The following is a 27,636-nucleotide window of genomic DNA, read 5'->3' on the forward strand; positions in this document are numbered from 1 at the left end:
ATAATAGTGAATTAATTGGGCAAACATTACAACCTGTAGTTCAGTATTACAGTAGGTTTTATGACCACCAAAGATCTTGAAGGACAATTGGGGTCAGAAGTGAAATTTTAAAGTTGACAGGTTTTTTATCAGTAAATCGCAAATTCAAACACTGAAAATGACTAAAAACAAAACAATAACAACTGTATGATCAACAGAATGAAAAAGATTGACAGAAATAATGTTCCACAGTGATTAATGGACCTTCCTGGAAATTGTCAAAATCGAGAATGACATCCCACACAGGTATACGGGGCAACTGTGTAATGCACGTGCAAACTATGAAATGTGTTTTGGTGTGTTGATAAACTAAACAGACCTGAACGTTCTTTACTAGGATGTCTGTGGTCAAAATGTATGTTCGGTCTAATAGAGTTCCCCTACTTTTTTTGAAGAGTATATTATGTAAGACAACATTTGACTGTGTTTACTATATATATATGTGTTATTTCAGACAATATATAAGTGTATGTTTACTATGTTTATAATGTATTATTTCAAACAATATTTGTGTTTACTATTTATGTGTTATTTTAAACTGTATGTGTATGTTTACTTTGTATATGTTATTTTAGATCAGTTTTGTCATTAATAGGTAGAAGCTGGTGATATTTATTATTTTAATTTATCACATGTGTATTGATATTTATAATGTGTTATTAAAGATCTATTCTATTTTTCTGAGGGGCGGGACATAGTCCAGTGGTAAAGCACTCGCTTGATGCATGGTCGGTTTTGGATCAATCCCTCTCAGTGGGCCCATTGGGCTATTTCTTATTCCAGCCAGTGCACCACAACTGGTATGCCAAAGGTGTGGTATGTACTATCCTGTCTGTAGGATGGTACATATAAAAGATCCCTTGTTGCTAATCAAAAAGAGTAGCCCATGAAGTGGTGACAGCAGGTTTCCTCTCTCAGTATCTGTCTGGTCCTTAACCATATGTCTGATGCCATATACTGTAACTGTAAATAAAATGTGTTGAGTGCATCATTAAATAAAACATTCCCTTCTTCTTAGACTGTATGTCAAAATTACCAAATGTTTGACATCCAGTAGCTGATAATTAATAAGTCAATGCACTCTAGTGGTGTCGTTAAACAAAACAAACGTTTATATTTGTCTGTGTTTCCACTTACAGGACAGTGATGACATTCCGTACGAGAGTTACACACGTATAGAGCATGTTGTCACCGGACACTGGCTGCATGCTCTGGCAGGTTAGTGCAATACCCACGACCGGCGTGCTTTAACATTTTGTAACTGTTTGTAACATAGAAAACACACAAGCACTAAGAACCAGTATGCAAACAAACTTCATTATAGTCCATCCCATCCTCCTATAAAGATGTTTTTTGTAAATAATTTCAGTTTGGTTTGACATAAAAAGAAAAGTAAAATTAATTAAGAAATAATAAAAAATACTATTTGTATGTGCAATTTTAAAAACAATCTTGTCAGAAATAAATAACTTTTAGTTAATGCCATAGTATGAAAAAAGGCGTTCCCTGTAGGACGGTAATCGGAAAAAAAAATAGCCCAAGAAGTGGGGACAGCGGGTTTCCTCTCTCAATATCTGTATGGTCCTTAACCATATGTCCGACGCCATATAACCGTAAGTAAAATGTGTTGAGTGCATCGTTAAATAAAACATTTCCTTCCTTCCTTTCCTGTAGAACGGACTATAGGTTGTTATTTTATTTTTTAAAATCTTATTACAGAACAATTGAAATGTAACATCTTTATCCAGAACATCTTGATGTCATAGTCATTTGTTTTAATATTCCAAATGTCACTTGTTTTTCATACAATTAAAATTGTGATGAATCAAATGTTAAAGTTAAAACATGTAGATAGCAGTGAAATATTGTAAATTATTGAGTTTTGTTCAACCATTACAGCCTTGTGTGAAAATAGTTAATAATTGTTTATGAATACCAGCACAAAATTCAAGATTGGGAACTATAGTTATGCTTTCCCACTTGTAGCATTATAGTAATGACAGTTAATGCCATTTTAGCATCAGATCATACATGTACATGTATGTTTCAGTTTAGGTCTTTAAAAAAGAGTGTTTCCCACAACCCAACCTTACCTAGTGAAACAAGGATTGACTCTCTCTATATATTTTTTTGGGGGGTGTACTAATGTCTCTCTCTATATATTTTTTGGGGGTGTACTAATGTTTTATTTATTTTATTTTTCTGTTCAAATGTAGGCAAAAACAGTGCATACAAACATTTTATCTTGACCCATAGGGGTGAATTTAGTAAAAAAAATAAAAAATAATAATAATAAAATAAAATAACCTACCCTTCCTATATTTTTTTTCCGTTTTCCAAAAAACACACATTTATCATTGATAATACTGATATCTCTAAGATCAGTTATGATTACTTTAGAATTTCAATTTGAATATTTTCAGATGAGTATATGAAACTGAACGATAGTCAACAGGATGACAGCCAAGACATGTCAATGGCTGGACTCAAATACAGCACAGCCCAGTTGAAGAAGGTAACAGTGATCTGTCATACACTATATCACTATATATAGCTTACATGTAGTTGAGAGGTGTTTAAATTGATTAAAGTGATTTATGTCAAATATGTTACTGATCTGTTAACAAATATATTAAATACATGCAGTAAAATATGTTTTCTCTGTTAAACAAACGTAATAAATAACATAATTATACTGACTTAATTACAAGTCATTTGAAAAAGGAACAGAGTATAATGTAATATAAAAAATAATTGTACACTGTAATATGAGGAAATTAAAGTGATTTATGTCAAATATATTACTGCTGTTAAAAAATATATTAAATACATGTATATTGTGCAGTAAAATATGTTTTCTCTCTTAAACTGATGTAATAAATAGCATAATTATACTGACTTAATTCCAAGTCAGTTTAAAATGTAACAGAATATACAGTAATTTATTGATAAAGTGTAATAAAAAAAAAATGTATACTGTAATATGAGGAGATTAAAGTAATTTATGTCAAATATGATACTGCTCTGTTAACAAATATAATAAATACATTATGCAGTAAAACTTTAATGTAATAAAGAAAAAGAAACAGAGTATACAGTGATTTATATGATACAAATATGATACAAATTATGCAATTGCTATTAGCAAATAAAATTAATTAATTATGCAGTAAAACTTTAATGCTCTGTTTAAAAATGCAATTAAAAAAAGAATCAGAGTATACAGTGATTTATTGATAAAATGTAATTTAAAAAAATTGTATACTGTAATATGAGGAGATTAAAGCAATTTATGTCATATATGTTACTGCTCGTTAACAAATATAATAAATAAATTATGCAGTAAAAAATATTTTTTCTGTTAAAAAATGTAATACCCAGTAAATAGCATAATTATACTGACTTAATTGCAAGTCAGTTGACGTTGTACGAGAGTATACAGTAATTTATTGATAAAATATAATTTAAAAATTGTATACTGCATACAATGTAAGGATGAAGCTGAACTGAAAAATATTTATAAAGAACAAGATGTTAAAATACTACAGTTGAATCCCGTTGGCTCGAACCCCGTCAGTGCTTGAGAAAGTGTTCGACCCATCGGGTAGTTCGACCTAACCAATCGTCAACAATGTGTAAATGTAACTCGGGACTTCATTTTTGGTTCGATTGCCTGAGCGAGAGTGAGGGTAATACATGAATACTGATACAATTTTCATAAAATCAGTACGACTCGCACACAAATGTAATAATTTCTTTATTATCCATGTTATTATTGTTGTTTTCTTTACTAGAAGGAGACAATGAAATGATGTCATATTTCACATGCACAGTCTGAGCTAGGACTGGGGAAGCGGTGTCATGTTATGACGTCGCTTCCCAAAATTATGTCATCACACTTGTTATTTACATGTATGCTTCGTATGATTATTATTAACTTGGTTATTTTGAACCATATGGATAATAAAACTAACTTGATGTCAGCGGTGGTGATCAGCATGGCCTTTCTTAAAAATGTTAAACCTTCAGTGGATTAATATATGAATGGGTTCATTGCTCAATTGAAAAATATTAACAAGACTTTATTCTAATCCAGTTATTATTATTACTGTTAGTATAATTATTCGTATTATCAGTATAATTATTATTACTATCAGTATAATTGTTATTATTATTATCAGTATGATTATTATTACTATTAGTATAATTGTTATTATTATTATCAGTATAATTATTATTTGCTCATGCTACAAAAGCCGGTGAAAGGAAGGACATTTAAAGTAAGCTGCCAAAGAAATAAAAATGCTGTTTTCTATTCAGCAATCACCATTAAGCATTTTTTCTGGCTTTTGTTTTTTTAAACTTTTTTTAATGATGATTGAGTTTAGCATAAACACTTCTCTTATTGGTTTCTGGGTTTTTTATAAGTTATTTTTTTCACTGCAAATTATAATACATTTTCACTTATATGTGTGATATTATTTTTATTTAAATTCTTTTTTTTAAGTGTTGTTCACAATAATCAACATTATTTACAAGCATACAAGCTAGGGGTCACTGGATCAATACAACTATATACTTTCACAAAAAGTTATTAATAAAAATATTCTTTACAAAATTAACAATTTTCAATACACAGGGATGAAAGTGACTTTTCACAAAAAGGGCTGAAATAATTTTACCAAATTATGGATATGTCTTTGACTGAGGACGCGCTGGTGTAGACATGCTGGCTTTTACTCGCATGCTTTTTCAAGTGTGATTTGCCTTTACCGCCGTATTTCACCCTGTCATTGCACCAAGCACAAACGGCAACACCAGGTTGACCGATTTTGCGAACCCACTCGCATTCGCAAACAATACCACCATTTTGTCCAACATGACGCGACCAATGTATACGATCTGCGCATTGGTCTCGCGCAGATGATACTTCGCGAGACAAATCTGGCCAATGGCGAATAAACAAATATGGCGGTCACAATGGGCGCAGCCATGTTAGATCTAAAGTTGGATCTAACCTCCGGAAATTTTAGGCGGAACGAATGAAAGTTGAAAAGGGGCGGATTTAAAAAAAAAACATTTGGCGCAACAAAAAGGCGGAATTCCGCCGAAAGGCGGCGAACTTTCATCCCTGAATACAATTTAGAAGGAAATGTTTTTAATTTTAATTTTTTTAAAATGACACCACTAGGGCAAATTGATTAATTAATCATTGGCTATTTGGATGTCAGACATTTTGTATTTTTAAAACATATTCTTCGGAGGAAACCCACCACATTTTTCCATATCAGTGGATGATATATGACCTTTCCCCACAGACAGGACAGCACATACCATGGCCTTTGATATATCAGTTGTAGGACAACCTCTGCAACTGCCCACAGCAATCTGCAATGCCGTGGGGGTTTTAATTCTCTTCATTACTTTTATAGTTGTGGATTATATTAGATTTTTGTTTTCCATGGGTTGTGTTTTGACGTAGACATTATCTAAATTGCAGGGGCGGGTCGTAGCCCAGTGGTAAAGCATTCTTCTGATACGCGGTCGGTCTAGGATCGGTCCCAGTCAGTGGACCCATTGGGCTATTTCTCGTTCCAGCCAGTGCACCATAACTGGTATATCAAAGTGCATATAAAAGATCCCTTGCTGCATTAGGAAAAATGTACCGGGTTTCCTCTGATGACTACGTGTCACAATTACCAAATGTTTGACATCCAATAGCCGATGATTAATTAATCAATGTGCTCCAGTGGTGTCGTTAAACAAAACAAACTTCTTTTTCTTTTCTAAATTGCTGGGGTTAAGATGAGGGATGAGAGAGGGGTTACCAAAAAATAGTATATTTGTAAACTCAGGAAAATGTTGATTATTGTGTATGGGCTCTTATTATGATTGTTTTTGTGTGCCCTGTTTCTTTGCCTTTGATGTCTTACAATGATGTTTTCACTGATTTTGATTAAATTCTACAGACCCACCATAATTGTGAACTGTTAACAAATGTTAAAAAATGTATAAATACTTTCATATGTTAGATTATATGTAAGTCAAACATCAGTATTTTGATGTTGAAAGGACAGAACCAAAATGTTCAATATATCGGTGACTCGAGCTAAAAGATAATAGATGTTGGTCAAAATGATATCTCAAAAATAACCTTATCTGATGAGATAACCGAGGTCAAACTAACGACTGTACATGTATATAGTAATGAAATCCTTTAAAATATTTATGTCATAGCCTACTGTGTAAACCTAATGTTTTCTCATATACTAACACACTGGTAATATATATGTAATATATACTAAAAGACAAAAGTTATTGTGACCCACAAAAGATAAAGATAATTAATGATAAGTTTTTACTGCCGTGTATGAAACATTATAACATGGAAAGAGAAATGTCCGAAGGTATGGAAACGAGCAATAGTCCATGAAAAGGGCACACCTGCCATATGCAAATGAGCCACATCACTAGAGGGGTGTCCAGAGCGAAGTTCACACAGTCAGTAGTGAGTGTGTCCACCTTGAGCATTGATACAGGCCTGGCACCGTCATCTTATTGAGGCCATTAAACGCTGGAGAAAGGGATGGTACGGGCTGTGAGGGTTGCTGGCTGGAACCGGTTTCGCAGATGCGTGGTTCTGATCCATGTGTCTTGGCGAGGGGTTGTCACGGGTGATCGGCTGCTATGGGGACAGTCCCTGACCTGGTTGTTTTGTTGATATCGTATGGTGTTTCTGTGGGCATTGAATTGACATGCGACATCACACTGCGAGGTCCCAGATTCAAGCATCCCTATAACTTACCATCTGTCATTTTCACTGAGGCGTGGCATGACGAAATTGCATCAAACTGTTCACTAATGGTGTTTTTATGACTTCTGGACTTGTGAAGGCTGCACAGAGTGGCAATGATTTGCAACTGAATGTCTGGCCTTTTATGGTGAACACTGGACAGCATTTCTCCTGAATATTCTATGTTTCTTGTACAAAGCATGCCATCGCTGCAACAACTGCTTGGTTACATTTCTTTGAGCTGTTTCATGCACATTTTCTTTGAGTTACATCCATAAATCCATTCACAAATTTATTACTCCAAACAGTCCATGTCACAATAACTTTTGCCTTTGAGTATATTATGTAGCTGGTTGAATAAACTAATTATCATGACAAATCAACCCTCTATGTTAACTTTTCCATCTAGCAGCTTGATGGCAGCTACTTCTTTTTTGTATATATATATAAATAATTTGAAATGTTTTAGTTGCCGAATGACAATATGGTTGCATATATGCAACCAAAACAGTCGCAATGTAGAGGGCTGGAAATTGAATGTATAATTATAGTATGCTTTGCTAATTATTTTGTTGGGCCATTTAGAAGGTGATACTGTGCCTTTAAGAGTTTTGGTTTGTGATATCAGCTTAAAGGTACTCTCCTGAGTTTGTTGCAGTGTAAGATGTTTCGACTAATAAAATTTTGTAACCACTAGCACTTATCCGTTTGTCCTGACAAGTGATAATCTGCTGGGACAAGCAAAATGTACCTTAGTGGCTGTTCCATGGACAAGTAAAAATTTATAATGCTGTTTCAGTTTGAGCAATCAAAAACACTGTCCTTGCTCTTGAATACAACTAACAACTTATCTGGACAAGTAAAAATATTGATGGACAAGTAGATTTGCTCATTTCTATCACTGACTAGTATTACATATTAAATATATTTTCGTGTTTAGAATATCAGTGCTTTATATTCAATGTGTTTTTAATCATCCTAATATTTGTAAGTAGCCCAAACTGGATTGGGTATTCCAATAATTTCATATGTATGAAAACATAGTGCAAATACTTGGACGATCAGAAACACATTTAATACATACAACCACTAATATTTTATTTAGAAAAATATATTAAATATTTAATTATGGTCGTTAAAAAGTTTCTGCTGGTCAACATCATCTTAAAAGTCAACAAAAATTCAGCTCATTGGACTATTTCTCGATCCAGCCAGTGCACCACGACTGGTATATAAAAGGCTGTGGTATGTGCTATTCTGTTTTTTGGGGATGGTGCATATAAAAGATCTCTTGCTACTAATGGAAAAATGTAGCAGGTTTCCTTTCTAAGACTATATGTCAAAACTACCAAATGTTTGACACCCAATAGCCAATGATTAATAAATCAATGTGCTCTAGTGGTGTTGTTAAACAAAACAAACTTTAATAATAAAAAAACACTCAGGATTGTCCTTTTAAGAATACAAATCTATCTAGCATCATAAACTTCTATCATTTAGAACACAGTAATAAATATGTAAAACAAAACCTTAAAATAAGGTGTTAAACCACAAAAAAAACACACAAAAAAACTTACTTTTTATGTTTGCTGATATTTTTATTCAGATTGACGCGATTGCAGAAAAACAGTATGATGATGCATTCACCATTCAGGTGGTCACTGAGGACCTCGTGGAAATATTCCACTACATGGCTGGCATGGTGCCTTTTATACAGAAACTTGTCAATGATGTAAGTATGTATAACCATTGTGGTATGTGCTGTCCTGTCTGTTGAAATATTCCACTACATGGCTGACATGATGCCTTTTATACAGAAACTTGTCAATAATGTAAGTATGTATAACATGGTGGTATGTGCTGTCCTATCTGTGTTGAAATATTCCACTACATGGCTGGCATGGTGCCTTTTATACAGACACTTTTCAATGATGTAAGTATGTATAACCATGGTGGTATGTGCTGTCCTGTGTGGAAATATTCCACTACATGGCTGGCATGGTACCTTTTATACAGAAACTTGTCAGTGATGTAAGTATGTATAAACATGGTGGTATGTGCTGTCCTGTCTGTTGAAATATTCCACTACATGGCTGACATGAAACTTGTCAATGATGTAAGCATGTATGACATGGTGGTATGTGTTGTCCTGTCTGGAGAGACAAAAACAGAGTGAAAGAGATAGCAAGGGAGGAAGAGAGAGAGAGCAAGGGAGGGAGAGAGAACAAGGCAGGGAGGGACAGACAGAGCAAGGAAGGGAGGGAGGGGGAGAGAGAGAGCAAGGGGTGGGGGGAGAAAGAGAGACAGACAGGGCGAGAGCAAGGGAGGGAGAGAGAGAGCGAGAGAGAGAGAGAGAGAGAGAGAGAGAGAGAGAGCAAGGGAGGGATGGTGTTTGGGTGGACTTTGAGTTGTAAAATTTACTCTGGGTGGGATCTGGTACTGTTATGTACCCAGTAACTTAACTGCAGCACATTGTTACTAAATAGTGCTATTAGAAATGTTCATATATTGGCTTATTTCTAATTTCAGAAAAAGGACGATGTCAAACTGAATGCAAAAATGGCCCATGTTGTTATAACAGTAAGTGATTGCTATTTTGTAAAACTAGAGTGGGTGGAATATTTCCCCTGAACCAGATCAATAGAATCTATCACCGTTTTGTGAGGGCCGAAGTTTACATTTAGGATGAGTTAGGATGAGATCTGGAAGAAATGAGATGGAAATCAAAGGAGAGAAAGCAAACGGGACAGTAGGGGGTAGGGGACCAAAATAAAACTGCTCCTTCAAGTGTGACATAATTTGACTCACATTATTGAATTTTTATTACTGCAAAGAAAAAAATATATAGCATGTTTCCTCTCAGTACTATGTAGGAATTGTCAAATGTTTAACACCCATAGCTGATGATTTAGAGAATACCGTATTTTCCTGTGTATTATGCACACTTTTTTCCCAGAAAATACAGGTTAAAAATGGGGGTGCGCACTATACATAGCAATAGAAAAAATATCTTTTAAAAATGTCCAGCGATCACCCATGAAAAATCGCCGATCGGTAGTTTACGGTACTTTATAGGTTATTGACAGTGTTCATTACAACGAAACGCCAAAACCATCTTAAAAATCGCTTTTCACTTGTGATGGTTGTAATACATGCAAAATAAATCTACAAAAGTATCCATACCTCGCTAAAAAGTACACAAAAATGACAAAACTGGACCGTAAATACTTTTAATTTCCACAAGATTTAATTCGGCCATTTCCGGCAAACCGGAAATATACCATACTATTATTAATTTAGAAATCTCGCGCATTCACGTTAGCCACGAGAACGAAATGTAATATGTTATATTTTTGTTTTCATATATTTATTAGTAATTTACAGTGTATATAACTGTTTTGATTTATGCACGTGTGAGTCTGTGACATGTAAGTACGCAAGTACTAGCCTTTATTTAATGTGACATATAGGTCTATGTACTGAAATACCTAACTTAAGTTTTGTTTCTTGAATATACCGCTTCTTTCGCTTTTTGTTAATTTTGGTGACGGGGAAAACGGTACATCTTGCATTCACTGTCGATTTTGTGGTTTTAAAAAACGGTGCGCATTATATTGTGGTTTATGTTTTTTTTTCTTGGAATAAACGTTCAAAGTGGGGGGTGCGCATTATACACCGGTGCGCATAATACATGGTAAAATACGGTAACTAAAGAGCTACAAGGGAATTATAGATTATCTCTCTCAAGTGAATAAATTTTGTTAACCCAAGACAGTGGCTGTATAAGCAGTCTGCAAACTATATAATTATCAATAAAATATTACCCAGGATATTTCAGATCACATGGGTAATAATAATTTGTGGTGTCTTTAAGCATAATACACTTTAACAAATTGCTTTTGGTCTTCATGTTACAAGATGTTACAGTAACGTGAAAGGGTGAATAAATGTCAGATTTTGCATTACAAAATGTCCACCTTTCCTGTCCTGGACAGAGGAACTGGCAGAGGCCCATACCTGTGCCCAGGACAGGCATGCGCTACAACAGCTTGCTCTGAATGTGCACGTTAAACAATCTATCCTATCCTATCCTACAAAATTCTTGAATAGTTCATTACTTGTACCCTTTACGTGCAATGAATTTAAGTTTAAAAAAAACATGTTTTGACTTTTTTCTCTCTTTTTTTGACATCACTTAAATAATTGTAGTCTTGATTTTAACTGACGTCTTTGATTGATTACGCCTTCTTTTTTTCTTTTTTTTTACATTTTAAAAATAATTGTAGTCTTGATTTTAAATGACATCTTTAATTGATTAGGCCTTTTTTACATTTTTAAAATAATTGTAGTCTTGAATTTAAATGACGTCTTTGATTTTTATTAGGCTTTCTTTTTTTCTTTTTTTTACATTTTTAAAATAATTGTAGTCTTGAATTTCAATGATGTCTTTGATTGATTAGGCCTTTTTCTTTTTTTTTACATTTTTTAAATAATTGTAGTCTAGATTTTAACTGATGTCTTTGATTGTTTTTTTCTGTGTTACTTGTAGGCTTTAAAAGAGATGAAAGACTTCATGATTGTGAACAGTGTGCCAAACAAAAACAGACAGAAGTTGATGAGAAATCTTAGGGTAAGAAATAACACCTGTCATGGTTCACTGATTTTGCCAGGTGATTCAGGAAATCTTAAGATAAGAAATAACACCTGTCATGGGTTCACTGATTTTGCCAGGTGATTCAGGAAATCTTAAGATAAGAAATAACACCTGTCGAGGTTCACTGATTTTGCCAGGTAATTCAGGAAATCTTAAGATAAGAAATAACACCTGTTACAGTTCACTGATTTTGCCAGGAATTCAGAATTCCTAGGGTAAGAAATAACACCTGTTACAGTTCACTGATTTTTCCAGGTGATTCAGAAATCTGAGGTAAGAAATAACACCTGTTATAGTTCACTGATTTTGCCAGGTGATTCAGAAATTTGAGGTAAGAAATAACACCTGTCACAGTTCACAGATTTTGCCAGGTGATTCAGAATTCTTAGGATAAACAATAACACCTGTCATGCTTCACTGATTTTGCCAGGTGATTCAGGAAATCTGAGGGTAAAAAATAACACCTGTCACAGTTCACTGATTTTGCAACATAGTCTAAAAATCATGAATGTCAAAAATACATCAAAATTTTCATCTGTTTTGGGGATTGGCTGTTGATGGTGATGCAGGGTTCGACATATATCCCAACAGCCAATGGGATATGGCCTAAGATTCTTCTACTGTGCACCCCTTCCTGTCAGGTCACGTGACTGTAACTTAATTCCTTCTTTTTCCTTCGCTCTTATGGTTTGGATGTTGGGATGTTCAGACCAGACTACTATCCTTAGGGGAATATGCACTAGTTTGAGGACAGATGATGTATCTTTAAAAGAGAAAACACTCCAAGTTTTCTAAAACAAAATTCTTCTTCTTTTTTTTCTCTATTTTTTTTCCTCAATTTTATTTACTGTGTTCAGTTGTTTATTTTCTTTATTTATTTCCAGATTGTGGAATTACTAGTCAGTCTTTTGAGAATTCCATACCGAGGGTCAACTGATCAGCTGTAAGTGTTTTGTTTTTGTACCAGCTAAAGGGTTAATCATATTATTGTATATTTCAACTGTTTATCATTGCAAAATTTCAGCTGTGGTATACCATTTGTAACTTAGTTCTGATTGGATGACATCTAACAGTAAAAAAAGAAAAGGATGTTCAATAAAACACAGAAAATGACGTCTTTCATAAACAGATGGTGGTTACAGACAGAGAGTACTTCATGAGTGGCCATTAGAAAACACTTATCTTACAAGCATTCAGATCCTCAGCTAGGAGCAGCCAGTCATATGCCTTTATTGCGATAACACACATATATGTGTTATTGCTGTGTGATATAAAAAAAACAAGTTATGTTCTTTACAATGGATGTGTGAGAAATGATCTTAATAAACAGGTGGTAGTTATACACAATGTTCTTTATAGACAGGTGGTGCTTACACAAGGTCCCATTTGTACCGATTTCACTGTACCCATACAAAATGAATTGCCCTTCCTTTAAACTGTTTTTATCTTTTTCAAACTTTGGTTTCAGTGATGCTTTTCCAGTAGGGATGGAGACTAGCGTAAAGTAAGCTGGTATTGCACCACCCACCTATTTGATTTCACTTGTTTCCTGGTGTGGGTTGTTGGAAAAACATTTCATAAACATGCCTTTATGTGGAAGGGTTTTTTTTTACAGTATCTTTAGCAAGCATACAAGTTATAATTCATACTTTTGATGGTTATCAAGTTATGTATCTTTTTAGCAAACATACAATTCATACGTTTCATAGTTATCAACTTAATAAAGTTAATAAAGTTAAAGGGACAATCCTGAGTTTGCTGCAATTTTAAAGATGTTATCGACTAACAGAGACTTTTTAACGATTGTAATTACATAAAATATTAGTGGCTGTATATTAAATGTGTTTCTGATCATTCTAATATTTGTGCTAGGTTAAATTTCATTTTATTTCCTAAAATTTATTTTCTCGTACGGACAAAATTATTTGAAGACAAAATCCAGTTTGGGCTTCTTACAAATATTAAGACGACCAGAAACACATTGAATGTACAGACACTGATATTCTAAACAAGAAAATATATTTAATATGTAAGTTTAATCGTAGAAATATTTTATTAGTCATAAACATCTTACAATGCAGAAAACTCAGGAATGTCCCTTTAAAATATTGGCAATATATTATCACATATAATATGTTGTTTTGTATTGTTATTAAGTTCATAAACATATTTTAAACATTGGTATATTGATACTAATTTAAATACTAGTACAGTGAAACCTTTCAAAACTGGACCCTCAGTAAACCAAAATACCCTCAAAACTGGACCCTCAGTAAACCAAAATACCCTCAAAACTGGACCCTCAGTAAACCAAAATACTCTCAAACCTGGACCCTCAGTAAACCAAAATACCCTCAAAACTGGACCCTCAGTAAACCAAAATACGCTCAAACCTAGACCCTCAGTAAACCAAAATACCCTCAAAACTGGACCCTCAGTAAACAGAAATACCCTCAAAACTGGACCCCCAGTAAACCAAAATACCCTCAAAACTGGACCCTCAATTAACCAAAATACCCTCAAAACTGGATGTTTTTCCACAGTCCCTTAATATTTGTACAGAACAGAACTTCTCTAAACACAAGCATAGGAAGGTGCCAAAAAATGGCGGGGGGGGGGGGGGGGGGGGGCCACACTTTTATATTTACACACTTTTACACTATTATAAAGCAAATATAAAGCAAAATATCTGAAAAGTGGAAGGGGTACATGTGCCCCCCCACACACTTCCTATGCCAGTGCTAAACTCGGTCCCATGAATGTCTGGTTTAGAAGGGGTTTCACTGTATATTATATGTGTTGTTTGATTTTGTTAATACTAGTCTTAAAATTGTCCTTTACATTATCTTTGACAAATATACAGTTCATATAGATGTACCGTAATGTTCATAATTAACAAGTTGATTTGAAGGATTTTAAATGTTGGCATGGTTATATAATACTATAGTCCTTCCCACAGGGAACACCTTTTTCATACTATGGAATTTACTACAACTTATTTATTTCTGAGTAGATAGTTTTCTAAATTGTTCGCAATAATAGTGGGGGTTTTTTTTTGGTTATTTCCATAACACTTTTACGTTTCTTCTGTCAAACCAAACTGAAATTATTTACAAAAAACATTTTTGTAGGAGGATGGGACGGACTATAGTACAATATATAATATGTTGCCTTGAATGATTAACACTTGTTGAATTCTAACCAGTTGTTTGTTTCTGTCTGTTTTTCACTATAAATTGACCAAGATGCCACAATACTTGTAATTTAATATGTTTTAATACTGTTGTAAATTCCACCCATTGTGCATGATCACCAGTTTACAGCATAACCCCACTTTGATAGCAGCACTACCAGAACATGTAAAAAGAAATGCTTTGTAGAATAAAGTTGTTACCTTTATTCCAGAAATATTGACATTGTGTTAGATTTAGACCCCCAATAGATGATGTTTCATGTGGAGTGTCAATGATCATTGACCTCAAACTATTTATTACATACCTATTTAATTTTACTATAGTTATAAAGACATTTTGAAACCGTGTGATAAATTTATTTTGTATCGCACATATGTGTGATCTGGACCGAAACTTTTAAATGGGGAATTCCCTTTTTCTTTTTAATGCAGTTAGCGCCTTTTATTTACTGACGTCATATATGATTTACCAATGATGTCACATCATATTTGAAACAATACACAAGGCTGCCGCAGAGTATGATTCTTAACGTTAAGTAAATGCATGAAAAGAGTTTTGATCAGTGATTTAACAAAGTGTTGTTATGATGTTAAATTAAAAACCGTTTTTGTAAAACATAAAAGAAGGTATGTAATAAATACAGAACTTCACAGACATTGTTTTTGCTTCCTATTTATTGCACTTGTTTATTTTGCGAAAGAACATATCACTCGACCGCTACGTGGTCTCATGGTATATATTCTAGTGCAAAATAAACTCGTGCAATAAATAGGAAGTGAAAACAGCGTATGTGAAGTTCTGTATATGTCTTTAACAAGGGTGCTGGTTTATCAACTACTGTGGTTCACGGTATCATGTCTGGTAATGCTGTTCTGATGATCAATGTAGAAATGAAATATTTATCAGTTGGGTGATAGTTGTGTGGTTATGGTAGCCCCACTCCCATGGCTAATGATATTCAGTGTTAAGCTAGTAAATAACTACCATCGCCATGCCCGATGGCTTGTGAATTTTTATTTGGTCAAATGCTGCAGTTCAGTCTATTTTGTAAATGTGAATATCCTGACCCTTCCTCCCCACAAATCTAAGGGTTTTTAAGCTCTATCTCCTTCTTTAGGTGACATATCCAGTTATTCCTATTAGTAAAATTGTATTTACTTAGGGTTAATGAATGTTTAATCAGTGCTAGTAAATGTTTTAAATCACTGATCCCATGGCTACTGGATTTTTGTAACAATTCTAGAAGCTCTGTACACTTTTGTCAATGGAAAAACATAAAAGGACCGGCCTCAGTGGTGTCGTGGTTAGGCCATCGGGCTACAGGCTGGTAGGTACTGGGTTCGGATCCCATTCGAGGCATGGGATTTTTAATCCAGATACCGACTCCAAACCTTGAGTGAGTGCTCCGCAAGGCTCAGTGGGTAGGTGTAAACCACTTGCACCGACCAGTGATCCATAACTGGTTCAACAAAGGCCATGGTTTGTGCTATCCTGCCTGTGGGAAGCGCAAATAAAAGATCCCTTGCTGCCTGTCATAAAAGAGTGGCCTATGTGGCGACAGCAGGTTTCCTCTAAAAAACAGTGTCAGAATGACCATATGTTTTACGTCCAATAGCCGATGATAAGTTAAAAAATCAATGTGCTCTAGTGGCGTCGTTAAATAAAACAAACTTTACACATAAAAGTATAATAAAATTGTCTGTTAGACCAAAATTCCTGTTACTAGCATTTCAACCTGGAACATGTTCTCAACTAAACGAAATCACATATAATAATGAGAGAGGCTTTCCCATTTCTTTTTAATTAATAATATATATGATAGACTTACTTAAGGCGACCCCACAGTATACAAGTGCCTGGTACAAGAAAAGCCTATTGCATAGCAATCGATGAAATCGTAATACACATATATTGTCTTGTCACAATTGGCTATTCTTGTGGCTGTTCTGGTACAAGGAACTCGTATAGTGTGGCATCGCCTTTAGCATTTGTGTTTCTGTTTCAGACACTTGACGAACATCTTTGTGGAGGCGTATGACGTTCTGTACACCTATCTGATGGGAAACAGTCGCAAGAATGAGCTGTATATCGCCAAGTACATCGACTTCTTCCTTACCCAATTTGAGTATAAGGAAGTAGGTGACAAATAAACAATAATTAAAACTTTTATCTTCCCATTCAATAAATGTTTGCCAGGTATCACGTTGTCAAGAATATATGTTTTCTAGTTGTATGATCATCATGTTAATTGAATTTTTTTTTTTCTCTTTAAAAAAAAAATTTAAAACACACATTGAGATGAACATCTATGGATTCCACTGTCAGTCACATCAAATACATTTATGTTAGGCTAGACATTTAATTCTGGGGAATTCGTGTTTTGTGTAGATTTACAAAACGTCTTTACAATAAATTGTTCCACTTATGTTAATATTTTTAGATTTACAGAACTTTGGGTTTTTTATATAATAAACTATTTAATTTATTTATTGTGTGTAGATTTACAAAATATCTTTTTAATAAATTGCTTAAATTCTGTTAATTATGTTTAGATTTACAAAACTTTTCAATAATAAACTATTCATATCATTATGTGTGGATTTACAAACATCTTTACAATAAATTGTTCTAGTTCTGTTATGTGTATATTTACAGAACGTTTATTTTAACAAACTGTTCCATTTATTTTTATTGTGATGCTTTTTTAAAGAACATCTTGATAATAACTTGTTCCAATTGTTTTTTGTTCTGTTTCCAGGGCGACATTGGCTTGAATGCTGCTCACATGATTATGGAACTCATCAGAGACAATCGGAAAATTGTCGACAGAATATCAAAAGAAAACATAAACAACTTTGTTGACTTGTTACACAGAAACAAGGTAATTATTAAACTCTAGCAACGTTCTTTCTTTTAACTTTATTAACGAGCCTATATACAAAAGAGGTCCAGGCACGTTCTAGTAACTAAAACTTGTGTTAATAAGAATGTAATCATTATTAGCAATTTGGCAAATTTGGTCATGAATTTGGTCCCACAAATTAAAGTTTCAATTAGCCAAACAGAAAATGCAAATTTAAAGAATTGGTTTTTATGATTTTTTAGTTAGATTTTTGGCATTTTAATAATAAAATATGTTATGTTTGTCAATTTGTACCTGCTCATAGGATACATTATAATTGTTGATTCAGAACTACTGGTATGTTGACCTAGATGGAATGTACTCTATAAGTATTTATTTAGATTGTTGTTTGAAATATTATTGTGGTTTCAGAATTACCGATACTGTGATAAGCTCAGTGTTCTGTGTGTTTATTTATTATGTGTGTTTATTTAGGTTGTGGTAAAAAATATTACTGTTGTTTCACAATTACCATTACTGTGACATGCTCAGTGTTCTTTGTGTGATGTGTGAAGTACATGTATTATAATTGTTGTTTCAGAACTACCGATACCTTGACCTGCTCAGTGTTCTGTGTGTGTGTGATGGAGTCTCCATATCCGACAATCAAAACTACATCACAGAAGTCTGGTTGATGACTCAAAACAAAGTAAGAATTTCTTCCAGTTACAGCAGTTCCCTCCCTACAGCAGGGCCGTACCAAGTCTAAATTATCAGGGGTGGGGCAGTAGAACAAAAAATCAACACTGAAAAGTCACGTTTCCTTCTCTCTTTTTTTCTTCTTTTGCTACATGTAGTTATGGACTTATACAAGATTCTTCTTTTTCTTTCACTGAGAAATTATAATATACATGTGTTGGTGTGACGTACAATACAAGCTTATCTTGTCGGTACTAAATATAACATAATATAGTCTAGTAGTTCAAAGTGTTTGCATTTATGTCTCAGTTTTTCAATGTTAATTTTTAAAAATAAAATGTGTTTCTTAATACAATTCATTATAGATTTTCATTTAAAGGGACATTCCTGAGTTTGCTGCATAACTTGTCCATACAGGACCTTTTTTCACTGTTGTCTTTTCTGTTCAGAGGCATTGTCTTCTTCCTCCGCGCTGACCACAATCTACAACACAAAAATATAGTTCTTTCTTTAAAGGGACATTCCTGAGTTTGCTGCATAACTTGTCCATACAGGACCTTTTTGCACTGTTGTCTTTTCTGTTCAAAGGCATTGTCTTCTTCCTCCGCGCTGGCCACAATCTACAACACAAAAATATAGTTCTTTCTTTAAAGGGACATTCCTGAATTTGCTGCATTGTAAGGTGTTTCCAACTAATGAAATATTTCTACGATTAAACTTGCATATTAAATATATTTTCTTGTTTAGAATATCAGTGTCTGTACATTCAATGTGTTTCTGGTCATCTTAATATTTGTAAGAAGCCCAAACTGGATTTTGTCTTCAAATAATTTTGTCCGTACGAGAAAATAAATTTTAGGAAATAAAATGAAATTTAACCTAGCACAAATATTAGAACGATCAGAAACACATTTAATATACAGCCACTAATATTTTATGTAATTACAATCGTTAAAAAGTCTCTGTTAGTTGATAACATCTTAAAAATTGAAGCAAACTCAGGAATGTCCCTTTAACAGAATAAATTAAACTGGTTTTTAATATTATCTGAGAACATCAATAAAATACAAAATATTAGCAATACTCAGAATGGTGTGTAAAGAGGTCCAGAGAAAACAATATAGCTGAGGTAATAAATACAGTCACAAACTCGGTAGCAATTATTATCCAAATGTATGTCCTTTAAGAAATAATTTTCATTTGTCTCTCACTAAAGCTTTCTTCCCCTCTATTTAGGCACTTATTTCCACATCCTATTCCTTATCTCTGGAACAGGTGTTTACATTTCAAACTGTCATTTCTGCCATGTATCCATTTGTCAAATCTTCTATGCAAACAGGACAGCACACACCATAGCCTTCTATATATCAGTTGTGGAGCACTCTTTAGAATAGAAAATATGCTGATGGCATTTCATCCATTTAATTATTTATTGATATATAGAGGACGTTTTGTTCAATAGGGCGGGATGTAGCCCAGTGGTAAAACGTTGGCTTGATGCGCGGTCGGTCTAGGATCGATCCCCGTCGGTGGACCCATTGGACTATTTCTCGTTCTAGCCAGTGCTCCACAACTGGTGTAACAAAGGCTGTGGTATGTACTATCCTGTCTGTGGGATGGTGCATATAAAAGATCCCTTGCTGCTAATCGAAAAGAGTAGCCCATGAAGTGGCGACAGCGGGTTTCCTCTCTCAATACCTGTGTGGTCCTTAACCATATGTCTGATGCCATATAACCGTAAATAAAATGTGTTGAGTGCGTCGTTAAATAAAACATTTCCTTTCCTTCTTTTGTTCAGTATGACATCACAACTTGCTGTGCAAGTTTCGGAGATTGCCACACAGTTCTAAAATATTAAATGTTAAAATAATCAGTTTTAAAATGATTAGCAACTGTCACTAATCAAAGTCTAAAAAATAACATGTTCCCTCTATAGGAATAAAAATTATAAAAATTATAAAAATGACAAATCTAGACCATTTTTGTACCTATATCTTGTAGCATTGGTTTTCTTTCTCTGTTATTCCAGGTATCTTAAGTTCCACAATCTCTAATCTGAGTATTTTCTTCATTTTTTTTGGTGCTGCATTTGCGGTTACTAAACAATTTCTGTACAGTTAACCCTTCATCATAACACCATCCAGATAATTAGGACTCATAGACATATACACTGTTAGTTTTATTTGCATGTAATGCAATTCCACCGATACATTTGTATAATTACCTTTAATACAAGATGTTTAATATTACTTTAATACTTTAATTAATTACTAAAAAGATTATTACAGTACAATTTGTGATTAGTGATGACAAGAATATTTTGTCTACAATTTATAACAAGCTTGTCTGGACTTAATTTGGGCATCGCCAGTAATAATAGAATGTTAATAGCACAGAACCTAATCATCACAATTAACAGTACAATAGCGACTTCATCCGCTACTTTATTAAGCACAACACGAATTCACAAAAGCCGAACTCCAAACAACAGGAAACCGGAAACAGAAACCAATATATTTAAGACATCGCTGCTTTCCTAACAACAATGCTTGCTAAACACTTAACCACTATGGCGCATGATTATTTTTGGACATAAACGTTCCTTTCCTTTCTAATACTGTTGCCAGACACTGAATAATTCCTGATTAAACAATATGCTGGGGTGTCATTAAACATTCCTTTCCTTTTTATTACCATTGCTAGACACCTAATAGCCACTGATTAAACAATGTGCTGGGGTGTCTCTAAACAAACATTCCTTTCCTTTCTATTACCATTGCTAGACACCTAATAGCCACTGATTAAACAATGTGCTGGGGTGTCATTAAACAAACATTCCTTTCCTTTTATTACCATTGCTAGACACCTAATAGCCGCTGATTAAATAATGTGCTGGGGCTCCATTAAACAAACATTCCTTTCCTTTCTATTACCATTGCTAGACACCTAATAGCTACTGATTAAACAATGTGCTGGGGTGTCTCTAAACAAACATTCCTTTCCTTTCTATTACCATTGCTAGACACCTAATAGCCATTGACTAAACAATGTGCTGGGGTATCTCTAAACAAACATTCCTTTCCTTTCTATTACCATTGTTAGACACCTAATAGCCACTGATTAAACAATGTGCTGGGGTGTCTCTAAACAAACATTCCTTTCCTTTCTATTACCATTGCTAGACACCTAATAGCCACTGGCTAAACAATGCTGGGGTGTCTCTAAACAAACATTCCTTTCCTTTTATTACCATTGCTAGACACCTAATAGCTACTGATTAAACAATGTGCTGGGGTGTCTCTAAACAAACATTCCTTTCCTTTCTATTACCATTGCTAGACACCTAATAGCCACTGGCTAAACAATGCTGGGGTGTCTCTAAACAAACATTCCTTTCCTTTCTATTACCATTGCTAGACACCTAATAGCCACTGACTAAACAATGTGCTGGGGTATCTCTAAACAAACATTCCTTTCCTTTCTATTACCATTGTTAGACACCTAATAGCCACTGATTAAACAATGTGCTGGGGTGTCTCTAAACAAACATTCCTTTCCTTTCTATTACCATTGCTAGACACCTAATAGCTACTGATTAAACAATGTGCTGGGGTGTCTCTAAACAAACATTCCTTTCCTTTCTATTACCATTGTTAGACACCTAATAGCCACTGATTAAACAATGTGCTGGGGTGTCTCTAAACAAACATTCCTTTCCTTTCTATTACCATTGCTAGACACCTAATAGCTACTGATTAAACAATGTGCTGGGGTGTCTCTAAACAAACATTCCTTTCCTTTCTATTACCATTGCTAGACACCTAATAGCCACTGACTAAACAATGCTGGGGTGTCATTAAACAAACATTCCTTTCCTTTTTATTACCATTGTTAGACACCTAATAGCCGCTGATTAAACAATGTGCTGGGGTGTCATTAAACAAACATTCCTTTCCTTTCTATTACCATTGCTAGACACCTAATAGTCACTGATTAAACAATGTGCTGGGATGTCATTAAACAAACATTCCTTTCCTTTTTATTACCATTGTTAGACACCTAATAGCCGCTGATTAAACAATGTGCTGGGGTGTCATTAAACAAACATTCCTTTCCTTTCTATTACCATTGCTAGACACCTGATAGCCACTGATTAAACAATGTGCTGGGGTGTCATTAAACAAACATTCCTTTCCTTTCTGTTACCATTGTCAGCTGCAGTGGTAAAGTGCACGCTCGATAAGCGGTCGGTCTGAGATCGATCCCCGTCACTGGGCCCATTCAGCTATTTCTCATTCCAGCCAGTGCTCCACAACTGGTATATCAAAGGCAGTAGTATGTACTACCCTGTCTGTGTTATGCTGCATATAAAAGATCCCTTGCTGCTAATCGAAAAGATTAGCCCATGAAGTGGTGACACGGGTTTCCTCTCTCAATATCTGTGTGGTCCTGACGCCATATAAATGTAAATAAAATGTGTTGAGTGCGTCGTTAAATAAAACATTTCCTTCCTTCCATTGTCAGCTGCTGATTAACCAATCAAATTCATCCAGCCTCTGTGTTAACACTAGTCTAAGTAACATTTATTTTATTATAAACTAAAAATGGATTGGTCAACAGGCCTAGCCTACAGAAAAAAAATTTAAAATGAAATTTCACAGCAGGAGTCAGAATGAAGTAAAAAACAACAAAAAACAACAACAACAACAACAACAACAACAAAAAAACAAGCAACCCAAAACTAATACTTCATAGACTTAATAGATTTGATGTTTTCATTTGTGTTTTCAGTTTTATAGTGTATGTAATACACTGTTGATGTTTCACATGTGTGAACTGAAGCAAATTTGCACAGCATTCTTGGTATCTCTTTCATGTGTATATAAGTTTTTCATCGCTATGTTATGACATACACACACAAGGGTTTAATTAATTTAAATAAACGATAAACTGATTAAGTGTCTTAAAGGAATAGTCAGTAATGAATATGAAAACTTCATTTACATTCTGTGTGGGAGATTTAATTCAGTCATTATTACATTCACCTGAAGTATGAATTGTAGGTTTTTTTTATCCATATTGGTGGTCAGTCTTTTTTTTACTATGACAACCAATGGACTAGTAGTACATCCATATAAAAAGAAATAGTATACTTGTGCTTTTTGTAGTTTGAACATAAATAGTCCCTTGCTGAATTATTTGTATGGGTAGGCTGGCTTTAAATCTCTATTAGTTGACTTTTTGTCTTTTCTGATCATAGGAAGGTTGTTTTATTTCAGAACTGTCACTAACACGTGTGTAAGACAAACAGGCTTTGTAAATTCAGCCTTATGTGTTAGAATTATCAAATGTTTAACATCCAATAGCAACTAACTAATCAAGGTGCTCTAGAGGCATTATTAAACAAAACAAACTTCGACTGGAAGTTTAAATCAACTATTAAATTTTACTAGACTTCTAAATATTTATACATGTATGAAATACATTTTTAAAATTACATTTTATTATTGTGTGCATACAGTGAGACTTTTCTTCTTCATTTTTACTGCCCCCCCCCCCCCCCCCCCCCAGTCCATTTTGACCATGTCAAGGTTGGGTAGCCTTGAATTCATGGCCTTACATCAAAGTGATATAATTTATATACATATATACAATAATGTTATACAGTCATACATGTATATAACAATTTAATACATAAAAGTATTTGTAATGTTTCTATACAAATTAAAGATCGAGACTTAAATAAAATATCTCTGTTTGCCTGCCTGTCTGTCTGTCTGTCTGTCTGTCTGTCTGTCTGTCTGTCTGTCTGCCTCTCTGCCTCTCTGTCTGTCTGTCTGTCTGTCTGTCTGTCTGCCTCTCTGCCTCTCTGTCTGTCTGTCTGTCTATGAAATAGATATAATGTCATCTACCACTGGAACATTCTGACAACTGTCTTAGGATTTTTCTTTTTTCCAGAACTGTTACCTAACTGACTTGGGTCAGAAAATAGGCAAGACCAAGGATACTGTGTATGTGTCCACAAACAATGGCAAGAGATGGGAGGAACTGAGGGAGTTTGCAAATGTAAGTAAAAAATACATCGATAAAACCATAAGCTATTTTTATAACTTTATTTATTTTCCCCATGTTCCCCATTTACAAGGACAGTCCATGTTTTACGGAAAATATGTACACCTAACTGTGTGTAAACTGTCTTTTGTAAAATCGCCAAATACAAATTATACTTTAACTTGGTAAATTTATTTCATCATTAATTCACTTAAGAAAGCTAATTTGACAGCCACGTGTCATTTGTAGATCTACAATCCTTTTTATCTGTTTGGCTAATTGAAACATGAATTTTGGCTAAAGTTTTCTGACCAAATTAGCATAATTGCTAATAATTTGGATGTCCGTCATAAACCCTGCAAGTATAGTTCTGTCCTGGGTCAAGTCCCTGGCTATCTAGAGACGGGATCCGGGACGGACATACTCGAAACCGTAGTGGTATATGAGCATGACAGAATTATCCGCTCCGCTCCACAAGTATAGTATATTAATTAAAAATTAACAATGATGGCTATACAAATCATGTTACTTTATCTATACATGCTTCACATTTATTATAATTGATTTTTAGTTGAGATAATACAACCAGCATATTCAAGATAATTATCAATTCCTCCTATGTTTTTGTTCCGCTACAGTCCAGTATATTATCTGTTTTACTAGTGCATTCTAAAATGAGATGCTCATTGTCCAATACTTCTGAAATATTCAAATATTATATTTATCTTCCCATGTAACAGAAGTATTTGAGAGTTTTGTATACTATATATTAATATTTTAATTGTCTTAAAAGTCCTGTAAGAATTTCTGCACAGAAGAGATGATGTGTCATCTTGTCTGCCACCCCTGTTTATACAAAAAGGAGAAGACAAATTTCCATTAATTTTATGATGCATTATTTAATGTTTTTGTTAAAAACAGAAATGTCTGCCACCCCTGTTTATACAAAAGGGAGAAAACAAATTTCCATTAGTTTTCTGATGTATTATATATTTAATGTTTTTGTTAAAAACAGAAATCCATTAAATTTAATATGTTTACCCACTCTACAAATAAATCAAGAGTCTTGTATACATGAAAGATTTTAAAATAAAGTGAAATATTTTTTAACAGACTATTTTGCTGTTTTTAATTTACAGAGATCTGAACATGATGACGAGTATCTGTTTCTAGAACATCAGCTGGAACTCTTCGGAATGCTGTGTCATGTAAGATCATCCTTTAAATCATGTTTTCTTCTCACTTGGGGTGTCACCATACATCTACCTCATGATATGATACGCATCACGATACTACTTCTTCTTCTCACTTGGGGTGTCACCATACATCTACCTCATGATATGATACGCATCACGATACTACTTCTTCTTCTCACTTGGGGTGTCACCATACATCTACCTCATGATATGATACGCATCACGATACTACTTCTTCTTCTCACTTGGGGTGTCACCATACACCTACCTCATGATATGATACACATCACAATACTACTTCTTCTTCTGCATTCGAACACTGTTGGTTACTGCTCTTAATTTAGATCAGGATCTGTATGTTCCTGATGAACTGTGTGGTGTTGATCAGTTCACATTTGGTTGCCCATAGCTTGTCTCTAAAGTGCATCGGTATTGGCCAAGAGCGTATTCTCTCAGTGGTATATGTAGAACACTCTTGTAGTATGTGCTCTGGATCTTGTGTTCCTGTGCTACAGGGACATTCAGTGGATGGTGAAATTTTGAGCCGATGTAATGGGACAGTAGGCATCACGATACATAACCAGCAATACAATACTAAAGTGAAACTCCTCTAAACTGGACACCCCCAAACCAAGCAAAAAGTCTGGTTTTAAGAGGTATCCAGTTTAGAGAGGTTCTCTTCCCTACAGATATTTAAAAAGGAGCCTCAAAAAACGTCTGGTTTTGAGGGAATTCCGATTTACAGAGGGTCTGGTTTTGAGAGGTTTTACTGTATCATTAGGGCCTCCACGAATCCAAAATATTGGACTTGAGTACTCGAGGGTCAAACTCGATTCGGATCTGAGTACCTGACACTTTACACTAGATGATGATGACATAAGCAATAAAGTAAAAGAGCATTATGCATCTTAATTCCAGTGCCAAATCATGCCATTTTATTGAATTTTGAAACCGGTTGATATGTTCATTATTGTGATGGGCAAACAGCCAGTTTAAAAGAAAAACTAATGCATGATCATATAATTATTGAATAACTTATATCGTTGATTATCTACTGCTGAAATTATTGTCCTACATTGTCCATTGTATTATAGTTGATCATTGTATTCCACCTTGTACGTGTACTCGAGTCCTGTGAACTGATTCCAGTCTTCCTAGACTCGGTCTGTACCCGAGTTTCCTCTAGTACTCGTGGAGACCCTATGCATCATGATACCCGATTCACAGTGTTTTCCTAGTTAAACAACAAGTAGAAGCTTCTTAGATGATAATTTATTGATCAATGTGCCCTAGTTGTTAAAACAAGTTGTTTAAATGTGTGTAATGTCATTTCTTGATTTCAGGGTCAGAAACAAAACAAACTTTAATAAATTTATTTAAAAGTGTGCAATGTGATTTCTTGATTTCAGGGTCCAGAAACAAAACAAACTTTAATAAATTTATTTAAAAGTGTGCAATGTGATTTCTTGATTTCAGGGTCAGAAACAAAACAAACTTTAATAAATTTATTTAAAAGTGTGCAATGTGATTTCTTGATTTCAGGGTCAGAAACAAAACAAACTTTAATAAATTTATTTAAAAGTGTGCAGTGTGATTTCTTGATTTCAGGGTCAGAAACAAAACAAACTTTAATAAATTTATTTAAAACTGTGTAATGTGATTTTTTGATTTCAGGGTCAGAAACAAAACAAACTTTAATAAATTTATTTAAAAGTGTGCAATGTGATTTTCTTGATTTCAGGGTCAGAATGAGTTTGCCATTGAGGTGATCACACAGAAACTGGATTACCTGACGTGGAATGAAGCTTTCACTTGTCTGCGTGATAAAACTCTGCCAGACAGGCTCCGCGCCAAGTACTGTGAACTAATTATTAGTGAGTGTTTTTAATACCTTACACAAAACAAATATATTTATCAGACTGAGTGTTGTTTTGTGCCTATAGCAAATCAAATATACTCATCAGACTGAGTTGTTTTAATTTCACAAACTATAAATCTTAACCAAAATAAATATACTTATCCGACTAAGTAATTTTTAACAGCATTAACTACAAACATTGCAGAACCAATGTTCTGGGTTCTGTGAATAAATATTTTTTAAAAAACACCTACAAACATTGCACAAAAATGTGGCGTAATTCACAAAGGTCTCTTAGGCTCTGTTAGAC

General features: G+C 34.2%; 1 protein-coding gene across 1 annotated transcript in view; it reads left to right on the forward strand.

Moving 5' to 3' along the window:
* LOC121370552 (inositol 1,4,5-trisphosphate receptor type 2-like) overlaps positions 1-27,636 on the forward strand; it is a 132,415-nt gene that overhangs the window by 31,375 nt on the left and 73,404 nt on the right. Inside the window, 12 exon segments of the mRNA XM_041495896.1 lie at positions 1,179-1,257; positions 2,463-2,554; positions 8,439-8,564; positions 9,362-9,412; positions 11,382-11,462; positions 12,371-12,429; positions 16,686-16,815; positions 17,439-17,561; positions 18,124-18,231; positions 24,162-24,287; positions 25,412-25,480; positions 27,210-27,342. Coding sequence (XP_041351830.1) covers positions 1,179-1,257; positions 2,463-2,554; positions 8,439-8,564; positions 9,362-9,412; positions 11,382-11,462; positions 12,371-12,429; positions 16,686-16,815; positions 17,439-17,561; positions 18,124-18,231; positions 24,162-24,287; positions 25,412-25,480; positions 27,210-27,342 — 1,177 coding nt within the window.

Source organism: Gigantopelta aegis, chromosome 1 (genome assembly GCF_016097555.1).
Source record: "Gigantopelta aegis isolate Gae_Host chromosome 1, Gae_host_genome, whole genome shotgun sequence".
In the NCBI taxonomy this organism is placed as follows: Eukaryota; Metazoa; Mollusca; class Gastropoda; order Neomphalida; family Peltospiridae; genus Gigantopelta; species Gigantopelta aegis.